This window comes from Oreochromis niloticus, unplaced genomic scaffold (assembly GCF_001858045.2).
Source record: "Oreochromis niloticus isolate F11D_XX unplaced genomic scaffold, O_niloticus_UMD_NMBU tig00007398_pilon, whole genome shotgun sequence".
Classification (NCBI taxonomy): domain Eukaryota; kingdom Metazoa; phylum Chordata; class Actinopteri; order Cichliformes; family Cichlidae; genus Oreochromis; species Oreochromis niloticus.
In genome coordinates, this window is record NW_020328539.1 from 2,329 (window position 1) to 18,645 (window position 16,317).

The 16,317-nt window shown below is 49.3% G+C and overlaps 1 protein-coding gene and 1 long non-coding RNA gene across 2 annotated transcripts; both read left to right on the forward strand.

The window, feature by feature from the left end:
- Nucleotides 1–3,831: 3,831 nt before the first annotated feature.
- Nucleotides 3,832–5,213, forward strand: LOC112845455 (uncharacterized). Its single transcript, XM_025904860.1, has 3 exons — nucleotides 3,832–3,898; nucleotides 3,987–4,712; nucleotides 4,975–5,213. The coding sequence occupies exons 1-3, from the start codon at nucleotides 3,832–3,834 to the stop codon at nucleotides 5,064–5,066; spliced, it is 885 nt and encodes a 294-aa protein (XP_025760645.1). The 3' UTR covers nucleotides 5,067–5,213.
- Nucleotides 5,214–12,830: 7,617 nt separating this feature from the next.
- On the forward strand, nucleotides 12,831–14,013 carry LOC112845457 (uncharacterized). The gene is made up of 3 exons (XR_003218273.1): nucleotides 12,831–12,868; nucleotides 13,294–13,384; nucleotides 13,728–14,013. It is a non-coding gene; the product is annotated as an uncharacterized LOC112845457 (long non-coding RNA).
- The last annotated feature ends 2,304 nt before the right edge of the window (nucleotides 14,014–16,317 follow it).

Sequence of the window (16,317 nt, forward strand, 5' to 3'; positions counted from 1 at the left end):
GAGGAGGCCGGATTTGGGGTCATTTTCGTGCTGGACACAGAGGAGGCCTCCCTTGCGCAAGTAATTGATCGATTGCTGACTGTCTTGTTTTCATTCATGATGAATAAGTCTCTAGAATTAGCGGGGTTTGTGGGAACAGACCCAACACATCTACATTACACCACAGTCTGTGCTGCTAGCTGAGTCCATCTACATTACAACAGGGCCTGTGCTACTGGCTCAGGCCATCACCATCACACCAGGACCTGTGCTAGTGGCTGAGGCCATCTAAGCCACAAGTGGGCCTTTGCTTGTGGCTGAGGCCATCTACACCACACTGGGGCCTGTGTTGCTGATTGAGGTCCTCTACAACACAATAGGGCCTGGACTACTGGCTGTGGCCATCTACACCATAAGAGGACCTGTGCTGGTGGCTGAGGCAATTTACAACACACCAGGGCCTGTGTTGATGACTGAGGCAATCTACAACACACCAGGGCCTGTGTTGATGACTGAGGCAATCTACAACACACCAGGGCCTGTGCTGCTGACTGAGGCCATCTACAACACACACATGCCTGTACCCTTGGTTGAGGCCATCTAAAACACACCAGGGCCTGTGCTACTGGCTGTGGGCATTTACAACACAACATTGCCTGTGTTGCTGAATGAAGCCATTTACAACACACCAGGGCCTGTGCTGCTGGCTGAGGCCCTCTACAACACAACAGGTTGGGTCTGTGGTGCTGGCTAAGCCTAGCTACATGACGCCAGAACCTGTGCTGCTAGAAGACATCAGCTGAGCCTCAACAGGGCCTGGTCTGCTGGCTGTGGCCATCTACACCACACCAGTCCCATGCTGTTGACTGAGGCCATTTACACCACACTACGATCTGTGTTGCTGACCGAGGCCATCTACAACACACCAAGACCTATATTGCTGGCTGAGGCCATCTACATCACACCAGGACCTGTGCTAGTGGCTGAGGCCATCTAAGCCACAAGTGGGCCTTTGCTTGTGGCTGAGGCCATCTACACCACACTGGGGCCTGTGTTGCTGATTGAGGTCCTCTACAACACACTAGGGCCTGGACTGTTGGCTGTGGCCATCTACACCATAAGAGGACCTGTGCTGGTGGCTGAGGCCATCTACAACATACCAGGGCCTGTGTTGATGACTGAGGCAATCTACAACACACCAGGGCCTGTGTTGATGACTGAGGCAATCTACAACACACACATGCCTGTACCCTTGGTTGAGGCCATCTACAACACACCAGGGCCTGTGCTGCTGTCTGAGACCATCTACAAAAGAAAAGGGCCTGTGCAGCTGGCTGAGGCCATGTACTAAACACTAGGGCCTGGTATGCTGGCTGTGGCCATCGACACCACAAGAGGGCCTGTGCTGGTGCCTGAGGCCCTCTACAACACACCAGGGCCTGTGCTGTTAGCTGTTGCTATCTACACCACAAGAGGGCCTGTGCTGGTGACTGAGGCCATCTACAACACACCAGGGCCTGTACTGCTGACTCAGGCCATCAACAACACACCAGGGCCTGTGTTGCTGACTGAGGCCATCAACAACACACCAGGGCCTGTGTTGCTAACTGAGGCCATCAACAACACATCAGGGCCTGTGTTGCTGACTGAGGCCATCTAGATCACACCAAGGCATATGTTGCTGGCTGAGAGCATCTACACCACACCAGGTACTTTGCTGCGAGAAAAAATGAACTGAGCCACAACAGGGCCTGTGCTGCTTGCTGACGCCATCTACATGGCAACAGGGCCTGTGCAGCAGGCTGAGGCATTCTACAACACACCAGGACCTGTGCTGCTGGCTGAGGCCATCTACAACACACTAGGTCCTGTGCTGCTGGCTGAGGCCCTCTACAACACAACAGGTTGGGTCTGTGCTGCTGGCTAAGGCTATCTACACTACGCCAGGACCTGTGCTGCTAGAAGACATCAACTGAGCCTCAACAGGACGTGGTCTGCTGGCTGTGGCCATCTACACCACACCAGGGCCTGTGCTAGTGCCTGATGCCATCTAAACCACAAGTGGGCCTTTGCTTGTGGCTGAGGCCATCTACAAAACACACGGGGCCTGTGCTGGTGGTTGAGGCCATCTACAACACACCAGGGCCTTTGTTGCTGTCTGAGGCTATCTACACTGTGTGGTTTTTCCTATATTTCTAACATGCCAATTTGCTTTGTTGTGATTTATTATTAATCAGACCCAAATTTGTTTTAAATGACAAATTTATTTAAGACGGAGTGATTTATGTTAGTCTGGGATAGTATGTGTTAACATCCGCTCATAGATCCTACCTGCCGGATCTTCTTTTCATTGATGTTGTTGTTATGACTGATGAAGCCGAGCTGGTGAGTTTCTGTGTTGGTTAAATAATGTGTTAAAGCCATAAATATGACTATTACTAAGCTGTACTGTCATTAATAGGGTTGCTTTGTTAATGTTGTATGGTTGTTTATTTTGTGTCTTTCAGTTGATTACCTGGCTTCTGTAAAGGCACGGTTACTGTACTGGTGTTAGCTTACGCTTGTGCAATAAAGCTTATAAAAGGCAGTAATCAGATGTCCGAGTCTGAGTATGACACAGTTTCATCAGTTAAAACACACCCTTACGGTGGGAGTTTACTAAATTAAAGGTAGTTAGCTTAGTAAAAACCGTACAGTAATCAACACTTAGCCAGTCCCCGCGACGGAGAAGCGGAGGAGGGTCTGTGTCGACTACGGAGAATCCAGCGATTAGACGGAGCCCGGCCGATCGTCGCGGCCAATCGACGTGACTTCGTTCTCAAAACACCGTTAAGCCCTCGTACGTGAGAGACTGTGTGTGGATTTCTTTGCTGGGACTATTAGGGCGCTGGCATAGGATAAACCAGCCGCCGAAAACGAACTTTTAATTCAGTTACTAGCCGCTAAGCGACCGGAAGTGGGTCGCCGCCATCTTTGTTGAGGGCGAAGGAATAACGCCGGTAATAAATGGGGAGGAAAGGTCAGTATGGCATTCCGAGAAGAACTAAAGAAAAGGCGGTCCTCTGTGCAAGCAGTTTTTACTAGGAAGGCCAATTCCATTGTTTTTAACATTGAACTTCTGTCTGAACACGACCTCATGTCTGAATGTAGGACACTCAAATACAGTTATAATGAGGTTTGTGATAGCAGCTTTGATTACATTGCTGCTATGGAAGAAGAAGATGCAAATGGGTTTGAAGCAGAAATAGCTGAAGTGGAGAAGAAGCTGCAGGACTACCGCTCAAAATACCAGACCACAGAAATGAAACTAAAGGGAGCATCATGGTCCCGTTGTGCATCAGGTCAGTTTGACAGTCTAAGAGTTGACCTAAAAGATGCGATTAGCCAGGTGGAGGCGCTCAAAACAGGTCAAACAAAACAGGATCAGTTTGATTCACTGCTCACTGCTGTGGAAGGCAGAGAGGAAGCTCTAAGTGAGTTAGTGCTTAAGTGGGATCGTTATGTTCCAGAGAAAGAGGTGAATGTTATGCGAGCTTGTCTCAAAGAGCTCAAGGAAAGGAGGAGAGTAGCTATGGTGGTGCTGGCTACCGCCCTGGATGGAAGAAAGAGATCTGGGTGTGGCGACCTTAGGAGCCAGACTAGCAGTGAAGGTGAAGGCAGTGATGAAGGTGGCGCTGACGGTGGAGTGACGACCAGCGCTAGCAAGCCCAATGGGCCCGCCGCGACCGGTGGAGATGATGGCCCAGCGCGTGGCAGTGGTGCGCTAGATGCTGACGTGAACCCCGCTGCATACCAAAGTGCTGCGGTGGACAGTAGTAACCAAGTCGTTGATGCAGGTGGTCCCGATGGAGCATGAGCTGCAAGTCCCTCCACTGTAACCCTTCAAGCGCCACCACAGGGACCACTATCCCAGAGACTCGTGAGTCCTGTGTTCAACCCTGGCCTTTCAAGCACGCCACAGCAGCTTTGAGGAATACATGATGTGAGACCTGATGGCGCTGGGGCAGGACAGAGCACGTCGGCCGTCTCTCAAGGATCGCTCAGAACGAGGATCGCGCTCGCACCCCTGAGCCTACCAAAGTTCTCTGGGGACAGGAGGAGCTACTGGCGCTGGAAGAGTAACTGGGGAACCCTCCAAGCGTTAGCGGAACCCACAGGTTCCCCGGAGTGCAGACTCTTCCACCTGATGGACAGTATTGCTGATTCAGTAAAATGTGAACTTAGGCTGTCTCACTGCCGTACTGCGAGCGAGGTTTTCCGGGTTTTAGAGGACTGTTATGGTGACGTATCACAGATAGCAGACGACATCATACTTGAACTACAGGAGTTACCAGGCGTGCGCAACAACAAACCCAGAGAGGTTTTGCAGTTGATCCAAGCTGTAGAGAGGGCGCTGTTGGACCTAATAGACCTAGGTTGTGAAGATGCCATGAAAAATCAGTTAGTGATCCGCTCACTTGAGAGTAAGTTGCCGGACAGTATGAAGGAAAGGTGGCTTTTGTACCGATGTGATCCTGTCAACGATGTCAGTCCACAGAACCGGTTTGATAAGCTATGGCAGTTTCTGAAAGATCAGAAAACAGTTCTGGTGCAACTGGAGCAGTTGCAATCCATCAGGCAGTCTAATACTGCCAGGGCAGCTGAACCGAGCCCCCGTGAGAAACCAAAGGAGAGACCAGATCGGAGGATGGAGAGACGTTCGTTCACCAAGGCTACTGCAAGCGAAACGAGAGGTGAGCTGTCACAGAATCCTTGCTGTTTGTGTGGCGAAGAGGGTCATACAGGGCGTTTATACCGCTGTAAGACGTTTAAAAAGGCCAGCCCATCAGAGCGGAGAGCTTACGTGAAAAAGACCAGGGTATGTCCCAGGTGTCTGGACTCCCATGGGAGTGATGACCCGTGTAGTAAAAACTTTCTGTGTCGTAATGAGGAATGCAGAAGGGGTGATGCCTCATCGGATCACCACTTCTTTCTGTGTCTTAAAACCCCAACTAGGAAAGATACAGCTAGGCAAGGGACCAAAGGGGGGAAAAGGAGAGAACCCCGTGGCCCAACGGAAGAGCAAGAGGCTGTGTTTGCTGGTCTAGGTCTGTCCCCGGAGCAGTTGGAGGCTGTTCGAAAGGCTTGCACAAACAAAGTGACTTCAAAGTTGTGTGCTAGAAGAGGCTCGGAAGATGAGGGTTGTCTGAAGGAGCTCCCAGTCCTCATGATGTTGTTGGACGTCACCACCACGAGGGGAGACTGGATTGGATCACTCATCGATTTAGCCTCTGACACGAACTACATCACCCACCAGGCAGCGGAAAGGCTTGGCCTGACTGGTGAACCAATCACCTTGGTTGTTCATGGTGTTGGTGGCATGGAGGCAAAAGTAGAGACAAAGAGATACCTGGTGAGCATAAAAGTAGCCACAAAGAAGGGGACATGGCGACTCCATGAGATGGTTTGCTATGGGTTAGAGGAGATTGCCAACGTGGGTCACGTCGTGGACTCGGAGCGCCTGGAGAAGTTCTTCCCAGGCTCCGTCGAACCGGGGGAACTGATCCGCCCTGAAAAGATTGAGCTACTCATCAGCACCCGAGAGGGTCGTCTAGCCCCCCAGAGAATGATGAGGTGCGGTGACTTGGTTCTGTGGGATGGTCCGTTAGGGAAAACCATCAGTGACGCACACCCAGATCTGTTTGAAGATGTGGAGGTGACAGCACGTTTCTCATCAACCCATTTCGCGTGCTCCATGAAGACAGAGTCTCAGAGAGTTGCGGCCCTTCGTAACTGTTACCCAAAACCAAAGAACAGCGTAGAGGTCGGTACCACGAATACATCCAACGCTGAGGTCATCAAATGGTTACAGTGGGACAATATTGGTGCCGCCTGTGACCCCGTGTGTGGCGGTTGCCGCTGCGGGAAGTGCGCCCCTGGGGGCAAGGAAATGTCACTTGCTGATGAAAGAGAGTTGGAGATCATCAGAGGAGGTCTGACCTTCAAGCTGAGTGACAATCATAGTGACAAGCCCCATTGGGATGCTAAATATCCCTGGAAAGAAGACCCTGCGACCCTGCCTAACAACCGCAAAGCTGTGGAGGCGACTTTCCTGAAGTCAGAAAAGCGCCTCAACAAAGATCCGCTATGGAAGGCAGCTTATGCTAAGCAGGTGCGTGACATGCTGGCAAGGGGGGCCGCTATCCAGCTTTCCCAAACAGTGTTGGACGAGTGGAAAGGAGCTGTGTGGTGGATAAACCATTTGATGGTGCCCAACCCACACTCCAACACCACGCCGGTGAGGCTCGTTTGGGACAGCAGCCAGGTGTACAGAGGTGTTAATTTGAACAGCATCTTGATGAAGGGCCCAGATGTTCTGAATCCCATTAGGGCAGTGCTGCTCCATTTCCGTGAGGGAGAGCATGCGGCGATAGGGGATGTCTCCAAAATGTATAACTCTGTGTGGCTGGAGGACCAAGAGGTGCATGTTCACCGCTTCTTGTGGAGGCATTCCCCGGAGGAGGACATCAAGGATTATGCTGTAGTGCGTGTGAACATGGGTGACAAGCCTGCAGGTTGTATCGCTCAGGTTGCCATGCGAGAGACTGCCCTCCTGCCACAGTTTGTTAACAGAGTGGAAGAAAGACGTGTCATTGAAGAGGATACTTACGTGGATGACATCCTTGTGTCCCACAACGACCCTAAGAGACTGAGCGAGATCCTGGAGGGGGTTGAAACCATTCTCAAGTATGGGGGGTTTTACCTCAAGCCTTGGGTGCGGTCTGGCTTTAGTGGGAGGCAAGGTGCTGTTCCTGCCGAACCCGAAACCATCATGTTGCCCAACCAGCTGCGGACCGAGGACAACAAGGCCTTGGGTGTGGGTTATCTCGTGGAAGAAGACAAGCTCTTCCTCATGGTGGCTATCAACTTCTCCACAAGAAAGAAAAAGATGCGTACTCAAGTAGACCTCACTGAGGAGAACATAGGGGAGAAGACGCCGAATCCTCTCACCCGTCGTATGCTGCTGAGTCAGGTAGCAGGGCTCTACGACCCCCTTGGTCTGGCGATGCCCCTGAAGCAGAAAGGTGTTATTCTTGTCAGAAGAGCCTTTCAGGAGGCCGGTATACTGACTAAGGATACATGGGATAAGCCGCTGTCTAGTGAACTACGTGGGAGAGCGATTAAGCTCTTTGAGGAGTACGTGCGGCTGAGTACCATCACCTTTCCCAGAAGTATTACGCCATCCGGCTGGGTGGGTAAACCCTGGGGAATTACATTCTCTGATGGGAGTTGTGATTCATACGGAGCGGTCCTTTACCTGCGCTGGGAAACTTCTGAAGGGGTCAGGACTTGGCTCGTGGAGTCCAAGGCCAAATTGACTCCAATTGAACAAAAGGGAGATGCTGTCAAGGCAGAGATTTGTGGAGCTGTTTTTGCCACCCGCCTGAAAGGTTACTTTCTGAAGTACAGTCGGTTGGAAATAGATCGTTGGTACCATTTCCTGGACAGTCAGACTGTGTTAGGTGCCATCCAACGAGAGAGTTACGGGTTCCAGACCTTCTTTGCCAATCGAGTGGGCGAGATACAGAAGGCCGGGCCTGTCACTGACTGGTGGTGGCTTCCTGGCCAGTTCAACGTGGCTGACCTGGTCACAAGAGGATGTTCCCCTGAGCAGCTTAGTGAGGACTCTTCATGGCAGACCGGTCCCATGTTCCTAACCAAGCCAATAGAGGAATGGCCCATAAAGTCAGCTGCAGAGGTGGCCTCTGGGACTAGAGAAGTCGTCAGTCGACTCCAAAGAAAGGCTTTTTCTGCCATCTTAACAAGGTCGCGGGAAATGGCGCAGACTACTCCAGATGGTTTTGATAGTGTCAACGCAGTGGTCGGCGGTCGAGTAAGCCCAGAGTTGTTACCATTCAGCAACAAAGTTACTTCTTTTGAGACTGTGGGGTCTCCTTCTGTTGCTTCTAGTGTCTGCAGGATCAAGGAGTACTGGGGTTCAGCCTTAATAAATCAAGTAGATCTTTCACGGTTCAATTCTCTAGCCAAGCTCTGTGGGGTCATAGCTTATGTCCGCAGAGCCTTGCGTTTTTGGTTATCTGGCAGGGGTCAAACTGCTGCAGGATTAAAGTGGGAGGCAGTGCCCACGGCCCAGGAGCGGGTAGAGGCGTTTCAGGACTTGTGCCTCGCCGCCCAAGCAGGTGTGACTTTCCCTATGACGACGCTCAACTGCCTGGTTGTGCGCAAGGATAAAACAACGGGGCTCTTGATGTGCCATGGCCGGATTCAATCCGTTGAGGGGGAGAGGTCCGGGGTCCCTTTGATCCCCTACAAGTGTCGGTTAAGCTCTCTCCTCGCTGAGGACGCCCATCGTGTTAACCACGAAGGTGTTTCTGCCACCCTTCTTCGGATGAGGAAGAGGGGCTGGGTAGTTCAAGGTCCCAGGATCGTACGGAAGGTGATTGATTCGTGCATAAGTTGCAGAAAGTGCAGGGCCAAGCTATGCACTCAGGTGATGAGTGATCTTCCTCCCGTACGCACTACGCCAGCAGCCCCTTTCGAGTACACTACTTTGGACTTGTTTGGTCCGTATTTTGTTAGAGACTCAGTAAGGCGACGAGTGAAGAAGAAAGTTTGGGGCATGGTTTTTAGTTGTATGGCCTCAAGAGCAGTTCATGCAGACATAGTTGAAGATCTGTCGACTGAGGGCTTTCTGAAGGCATACCAGCGGTTTACTGCCCTGAGGGGTCACCCCAAGAAACTCTGGTCTGACCAGGGGACCAATTTTGTGGGAGCTAAACCTGCACTGAAGGAGCTCTATGATTTCCTTGGTAGTATCGACAAAGAAGAGATCCAAAGAAGGGCAGCTGTGGTTGGGTCTGACTGGATGTGGGAGTTTAGTCCAGCAGACTCCCCTCATCAGAATGGAGCGGCGGAAGCAGCTGTTCGCGTGTTGAAAAGGGCATTGAGCAACGTTGGTGAGGAGGGAAACTTGACTGCTCTGGAATTCCAAACCCTCCTCTATTTGGCGGCCAACCTCACCAATGAGAGGCCTATGGGGGCCAGAGCTCAAGTTCAGGAAGAAACTGTAGATGTTGTGACACCAAACTCTTTGTTGTTGGGTCGGGCGGGGCCCAGGGGTGACAACATGGGGTTTGAGTTCCCTGCCTACCCATTCAGCCGTCTGCGTGCAGTCCAGGTGGAAGTGGACAAGTTTTGGAGGCGCTGGAGCCAGTTGGCCGGGCCGCACCTGTTTGTTTGGCAAAAATGGCATGCCCCGGCGAGAAATGTCTCTGTTGGGGACCTTGTTTGGGTGGCAGATCAGAATGCCCTTAGAGGCCGCTTCAAGCTGGGCCGTGTAGAGGAGGCAGATGCAGATGACTGGGGTGTTGTTCGGGACGTCAAAGTAAGGATTTGTTGTAGTCGTCCCATCAACTGGTCCCAGGCAAGGAAGGACAGGGAACCATGTCATTCCACCATCCTCCACAGGGACATAAGGAGGTTGGTGGTGTTACTGCCAGTAGAGGAGCAAGAGGGACGTGGTTCATCCCCCTGAGAACCCGAGGAATACTTACGGATTGGGGACTCTTTGGTGTGGAGACCAACTTATTTAAAGACGGTTATAAGAGTTTTGTTTTCTATATATGTGTATGCTACTGGTTATTGTGGCCTACTTAGTCTGGCACGTAGCCCAAGTGGGAGGTGTGTGGTTTTTCCTATATTTCTAACATGCCAATTTGCTTTGTTGTGATTTATTATTAATCAGACCCAAATTTGTTTTAAATGACAAATTTATTTAAGACGGAGTGATTTATGTTAATCTGGGATAGTATGTGTTAACATCCGCTCATAGATCCTACCTGCCGGATCTTCTTTTCATTGATGTTGTTGTTATGACTGATGAAGCCGAGCTGGTGAGTTTCTGTGTTGGTTAAATAATGTGTTAAAGCCATAAATATGACTATTACTAAGCTGTACTGTCATTAATAGGGTTGCTTTGTTAATGTTGTATGGTTGTTTATTTTGTGTCTTTCAGTTGATTACCTGGCTTCTGTAAAGGCACGGTTACTGTACACAGTTTCATCAGTTAAAACACACCCTTACGGTGGGAGTTAACTAAATTAAAGGTAGTTAGCTTAGTAAAAACCGTACATACACCACAGCAGGTCCTGTGCTGCCGGCTGAGGCCATCTACACCACACCAGGGTCTGTGCTGCGAGCAAAAACCAACTTCTCCTCAACAGGGCCTGTGCTGTTGCCTGAGGTCATCTACACCACAACAGGGCCTTTGTTGCTGTCTGAGGCTATCTACACCACAGCAGGTCCTGTGCTGCCGGCTGAGGCCATCTACACCACACCAGGGTCTGTGCTGCGAGCAAAAACCAACTTAGCCTCAACAGGGCCTGTGCTGTTGCCTGAGGCCATCTACACCACACCAGGCCCTGTGCTGCCAGAAAACCCAACTGAGCCTCAACAGGGCCTGTGCTGCAGGCTGAGGCCATAACTACATTACACTAAAGGCTTGTGCTGCCAGATTAGGCCATCAGCGCCACAACAGGTCCTGTGCTGCCGGCTTAAGCCATCTACACCACAAAAGGGCCTGTGCTGCTGGTAGGTGCCATCTACACCACGCCAGGCCGTGTGATGCTATCTGAGGCCATCTACACCATACCAGGGCCTTTGTTGCTGTCTGAGGGTAACTACACCACACCAGGGCTTGTGCTGGTGGATGAGGCCATCTACAAAACACCAGGGCCTGTGCTGCTGACTGAGGCCATCTTCACCACACCGGGTCTGTGCTACGAGCAAAAAACAACCGAGCCTCAACAGTGCCTTTGTTGTGGCCTGAGGCCATGTACACCACACCAGGGCCTGTGCTGCTGGCTAAGCCCATCTACACAATACCAGGTCCTGTGTTGCCGGCTGATGTCATCCGCACCACACCAGGGTCTGTGTTGTTGTCAGAGGCCATCTACACCACACCAGGGCCTCTGCTGCTGGTAGGTGCCATTGTGGGAATTATATCATTTTTATATCATGTTTATTCTTTCATATCCTTTCATTAAGCTTTGAGCAGTGGCAGTTGATGACAACATTTATTCCATTTATTAAACATACAGTTTTAATCATGTTATTACACACACTGCATATGTGCTCATGATAGAGTTAAGCACTCAGTCCTGTGAAGGTCAGAAGCTTTGTTCAGCGTGATGTCTGAACTGATATATTGTAGGAATGACTTGGAGTGCTGTGAATGAATGCACAACATGCTTACATACACACAGACATTAAGTAAAATTTCTAGGGTAAAGGTGAAACACATCTTGCTTTGTCTCTGCTTAGCAACGAGTGACGCAGAAGGGGTTAAAGATAAGCATGCCATGAATAAGTCTACAGGAAACATCTGGAGAAGTCAGACAACCATATAGGGCAGAATCTTGTTGAACACGGAAACTTGTTTTACTGTCATTAATTATAACCTATGCATGTGATATTCTTTCTGAAACGAGAAGGGGCGTGAACCCTGACATAATAAAACCATTTTCAATTTATGCTGTGACGGAGATCTGTCTTGACAATATTGAGCTGTGTATCTTCCCACACATGTGTTTAATAAAATCATTGTTTTGACACACTTGGACCAGTGGTCGTTTGTCTCACACCTCAATCACCTCAATCTCACACCATTTACACCACACCAGGTCCTGTGCTGGAGGCTGAGGCCATCTACACCACACCAGGGTCTGTGCTGCGAGCAAAAACCAACTTAGACTCAACAGGGCATGGTGAATCAGGCCATCTACACCACACCAGGGCCTATGCTGCTGACTGAGGCCATCTACACCGCACCAGGGTCTGTGATGCGGGCAAAAACCAACTGAGCCTCAACAGGGCCTTTGCTGCAGGCTGAGGCCGTAACTACATTACACTAAAGGCTTGTGCTGCCGACTTAGGCCATCCGCACCACACCAGGGCCTCTGTTGCTGACTGAGGCCATCTACACTACACCAGGGCCTCTACTAATGGGTGACGCCATCTACAGCACACCAGGGCCTACGCTGCCAACAAAACCCAACTGAGCCTCAACAGGGCCTGTAGTGCAGGCTGAAGCCATAACTACATTACACTAAAGGCTTTTGCTGCCGGCTTAGGCCATCCACTCCACACCAGGGGCTGTGTTGCTTTCTGAGGCCATCTACACCACACCAGCGCCTTTGTTGCATTCTGAAGCCATCTACACCACACCAGGGCCTGTGCTGCTGGCTGAGGCCATCTACACCACACCAGCTTCTGTGCTGCGAGCAAAAACCAACTTAGACTCAACAGGGCATGTGCTGGTGAATGAGGCCATCTACAACCAGTGTTGGGGAGTAACGGAATACATGTACCGCCGTTACGTATTCAGAATACAAAATATGAGTAACTGTATTCCGTTACAGTTACCGTTTAAAAAGGTGGTATTCAGAATACAGTTACTTTGTTGAAATACATGGAATACACGGCGGTACTTTCCTGTTTCATATTGTCGCGGGTCAGGATTATTTGGGTTTGTTTGACAGCTATGTTCTGTTGTTCCAGGCGGCAGCGTCACGGTTGCCATGGTTACAGGGTGACGCGCTCTCTCTCTGCGTGTTTCCTGGGTGAGAGAGCGCTTTTTTGTTGTTGTTGTTGTTGTGCTAAGCTAAAAGGCAGAATGCTACAGGCATAGCTCTAAAGCATGTAGCCTGATGGGCAGTGTAGTCCGTGCTGCAGGGAGAATGGACTACCATACCCGTTATGTGTCTGTGAGCGAGGGAGGGAGAGAAAGGAAAAGTCCGAGCTGTCACGGAGCAAAAACGGGAGCTGGAAGCATGTAAATATAATAATAACCACTGCAGCCAAGAAGAGTGCCTGACGAGCCCAGTTATAAGTAAGCTATTAAGACTCAACTGTACACTGTGTTCGTGTTTTCCTCCGGAAAAAATAAGTTCCGTTGGAGCAGCCTTTCAACGCCTCTCTCTGTCTCCCGCAAGCAAAGTTGACCCAGACAACAAAGTAAAGCTAGTTTTCGGCTACCAGCCCGACACGGAACCGGACGTATTAGCCAGAGGTCCCTTTACTACGTTTCGTACTACGTACCTTCAGTAACAGTAATAAATCACAGCAATAGTACATTCATGTAGTTGTAAACAGCATGATAATATATTAAGTATTCCAAAGTATTCAGAATACGTTACTCTCATTGAGTAACGTAACGGAATACGTTACAGGATACATTTTGGGGCATGTATTCAGTATTCTGTAATGGAATACATTTTAAAAGTAACCTTCCCAACACTGTCTACAACACAACAGGGCCTGTGCTGCGAGAACACCCAACTGAGCCTCAACAGGGCCTGTGCTGTTGCCTGAGGCCATCTACACCACATCAGGGCCTCTGCTGCTGGTAGGTGCCATTGTGGGAATTATATCATTTTTATATCATGTTTATTCTTTCATATACTTTCATTAAGCTTTGAGCAGTGGCAGTTGATGACAACATTTATTCCATTTATTAAACATACAGTTTTAATCATGTTATTACACACACTGCATATGTGCTCATGATAGAGTTAAGCACTCAGTCCTGTGAAGGTCAGAAGCTTTGTTCAGCGTGATGTCTGAACTGATATATTGTAGGAATGACTTGGAGTGCTGTGAATGAATGCACAACATGCTTACATACACACAGACATTAAGTAAAATTTCTAGGGTAAAGGTGAAACACATCTTGCTTTGTCTCTGCTTAGCAACGAGTGACGCAGAAGGGGTTAAAGATAAGCATGCCATGAATAAGTCTACAGGAAACATCTGGAGAAGTCAGACAACCATATAGGGCAGAATCTTGTTGAACACGGAAACTTGTTTTACTGTCATTAATTATAACCTATGCATGTGATATTCTTTCTGAAACGAGAAGGGGCGTGAACCCTGACATAATAAAACCATTTTCAATTTATGCTGTGACGGAGATCTGTCTTGACAATATTGAGCTGTGTATCTTCCCACACATGTGTTTAATAAAATCATTGTTTTGACACACTTGGACCAGTGGTCGTTTGTCTCACACCTCAATCACCTCAATCTCACACCATTTACACCACACCAGGTCCTGTGTTGGAGGCTGAGGCCATCTACACCACACCAGAGTCTGTGCTGCGAGCAAAAACCAACTTAGACTCAACAGGGCATGGTGAATCAGGCCATCTACACCACACCAGGGCCTATGCTGCTGACTGAGGCCATCTACACCGCACCAGGGTCTGTGATGCGGGCAAAAACCAACTGAGCCTCAACAGGGCCTTTGCTGCAGGCTGAGGCCGTAACTACATTACACTAAAGGCTTGTGCTGCCGACTTAGGCCATCCGCACCACACCAGGGCCTCTGTTGCTGACTGAGGCCATCTACACTACACCAGGGCCTCTACTAATGGGTGACGCCATCTACAGCACACCAGGGCCTATGCTGCCAACAAAACCCAACTGAGCCTCAACAGGGCCTGTAGTGCAGGCTGAAGCCATAACTACATTACACTAAAGGCTTTTGCTGCCGGCTTAGGCCATCCACTCCACACCAGGGCCTGTGTTGCTTTCTGAGGCCATCTACACCACACCAGCGCCTTTGTTGCATTCTGAAGCCATCTACACCACACCAGGGCCTGTGCTGCTGGCTGAGGCCATCTACACCACACCAGCTTCTGTGCTGCGAGCAAAAACCAACTTAGACTCAACAGGGCATGTGCTGGTGAATGAGGCCATCTACAACACAACAGGGCCTGTGCTGCGAGAACATCCAACTGAGCCTCAACAGGGCCTGTGCTGCAGGCTGAGACCATAACTACATTACACTAAAGGCTTGTGCTGCCGACTTAGGCCTCAGCCAGCCCCTTTGCTGCTGGCTGAGGCCATCTACACCACACCAGGGTCTGTGCTGCGGGCAAAAAACAACTGAGCTGCAGGCTGAGGCCATAACTACATTACAGTCGTGGCCAAAAGTTTTGAGAATTACATAAATATTGGAAATTGGAAAAGTTTCTGCTTAAGTTTTTATAATAGCAACTTGCATACACTCCAGAATGTTATGAAGAGTGATCAGATGAATTGCATAGTCCTTCTTTGCCATGAAAATTAAATTAATCCCAAAAAAACCTTTCCACTGCATTTCATTGCTGTCATTAAAGGACCTGCTGAGATCATTTCAGTAATTGTCTTGTTAACTCAGGTGAGAATGTTGACGAGCACAAGGCTGGTGTAAGGAGTAAATATTTAAACAAGACATTCTTCAGGCGAAATAAAGACACTCAAGACAGTTTAGATGGTAACAACGTGCGCACGCTGGGTGAGCGCTGCTGTCTCAGGCTCACAACCAGCGTATGTGGCAGTTCTTTATTTATAGCGTTTCAGAGTATGTGTGTGTGTGTGAAGTTTATGATCTCAGAGTGTGTGTGTGTGATTCTGAAGAATGGGCCCCTCTTTGTATTTGGGAGTGTATAGATAAGAACGTCCTGCTCTCCCCTTCCTGGGAGTGAAACGGCTCGTAGAGAACCAGGTGCAGAGGAAATATACTGGGTGAATCATATCTGAGAACACTATGCTTTTGTCTTTCATTTAAGCTTCACTTCAGCGAAACAGTAAAATCATAAAATACGATTAAATGGAAAGAATAAATGGGTAAACAACTATTAACACTAAAATTAAAGATAAACTTTCAATAACGTACAAATGGCAGTGGGAATAATACTTGAAACATTTGAAAATCTCTTAACATATCCCTCCTGTTGTTAATTTGTTTTTACACATTTTAACTTTTATCAGCATACAGTCTCTGGACAGTGCATTTTTAACTGTTGCTTCATTATTAACAGGAGTGTCTTTTTCCTTTTAGTTACAGGTTGTTTCTTCATCTTCGTCGTCGGTGTTTGAGTCAGTGTCGGCGTGCTCCAGCAGTGTCATAATTTCTTTTTGGCCGACAGGGTCCGGTGTAATAGCTGTGGCTATCAGTCTGTTGATCATGGATCTTATGCAGGGAATACAACAACAGCCACATAGGGTCAATATGGCTGCAAAAACAGCTATTGACACTAGGATTGATGACACTAGGCTGCGGTACTTTCCAAGCATGTCCATCCAGCTGTCCCACATGGAAGTGTCCACTCCAGAATGTTCTTTCATTCTCTCATTCAGGGTCTTCAGTCTTTCCAGGGCTCTGGTCAGACTGCCGTCAGCTGCAGTGTTGTTAGGTATGAAGGTGCAGCATTGTTCTCCACTTCTTTGTTTCTCGTTGCGCTGCGCGTTCTTCTGGGCATAGGCTGCAGCTTAAAAATGGTTCCCCTTTCAGGA

Bases quoted from the DNA above. Each gene is read 5' to 3' on its own strand.
- LOC112845455 (XM_025904860.1), top strand. From the start codon at position 3,832: ATGAGCTGCAAGTCCCTCCACTGTAACCCTTCAAGCGCCACCACAGGG. The intron at 3,899-3,986 runs GTGAGTCCTGTG...GCGCTGGGGCAG, and splicing joins GACCACTATCCCAGAGACTC to GACAGAGCACGTCGGCCGTC. The intron at 4,713-4,974 runs GTGAGCTGTCAC...AACCCCAACTAG, and splicing joins TACTGCAAGCGAAACGAGAG to GAAAGATACAGCTAGGCAAG.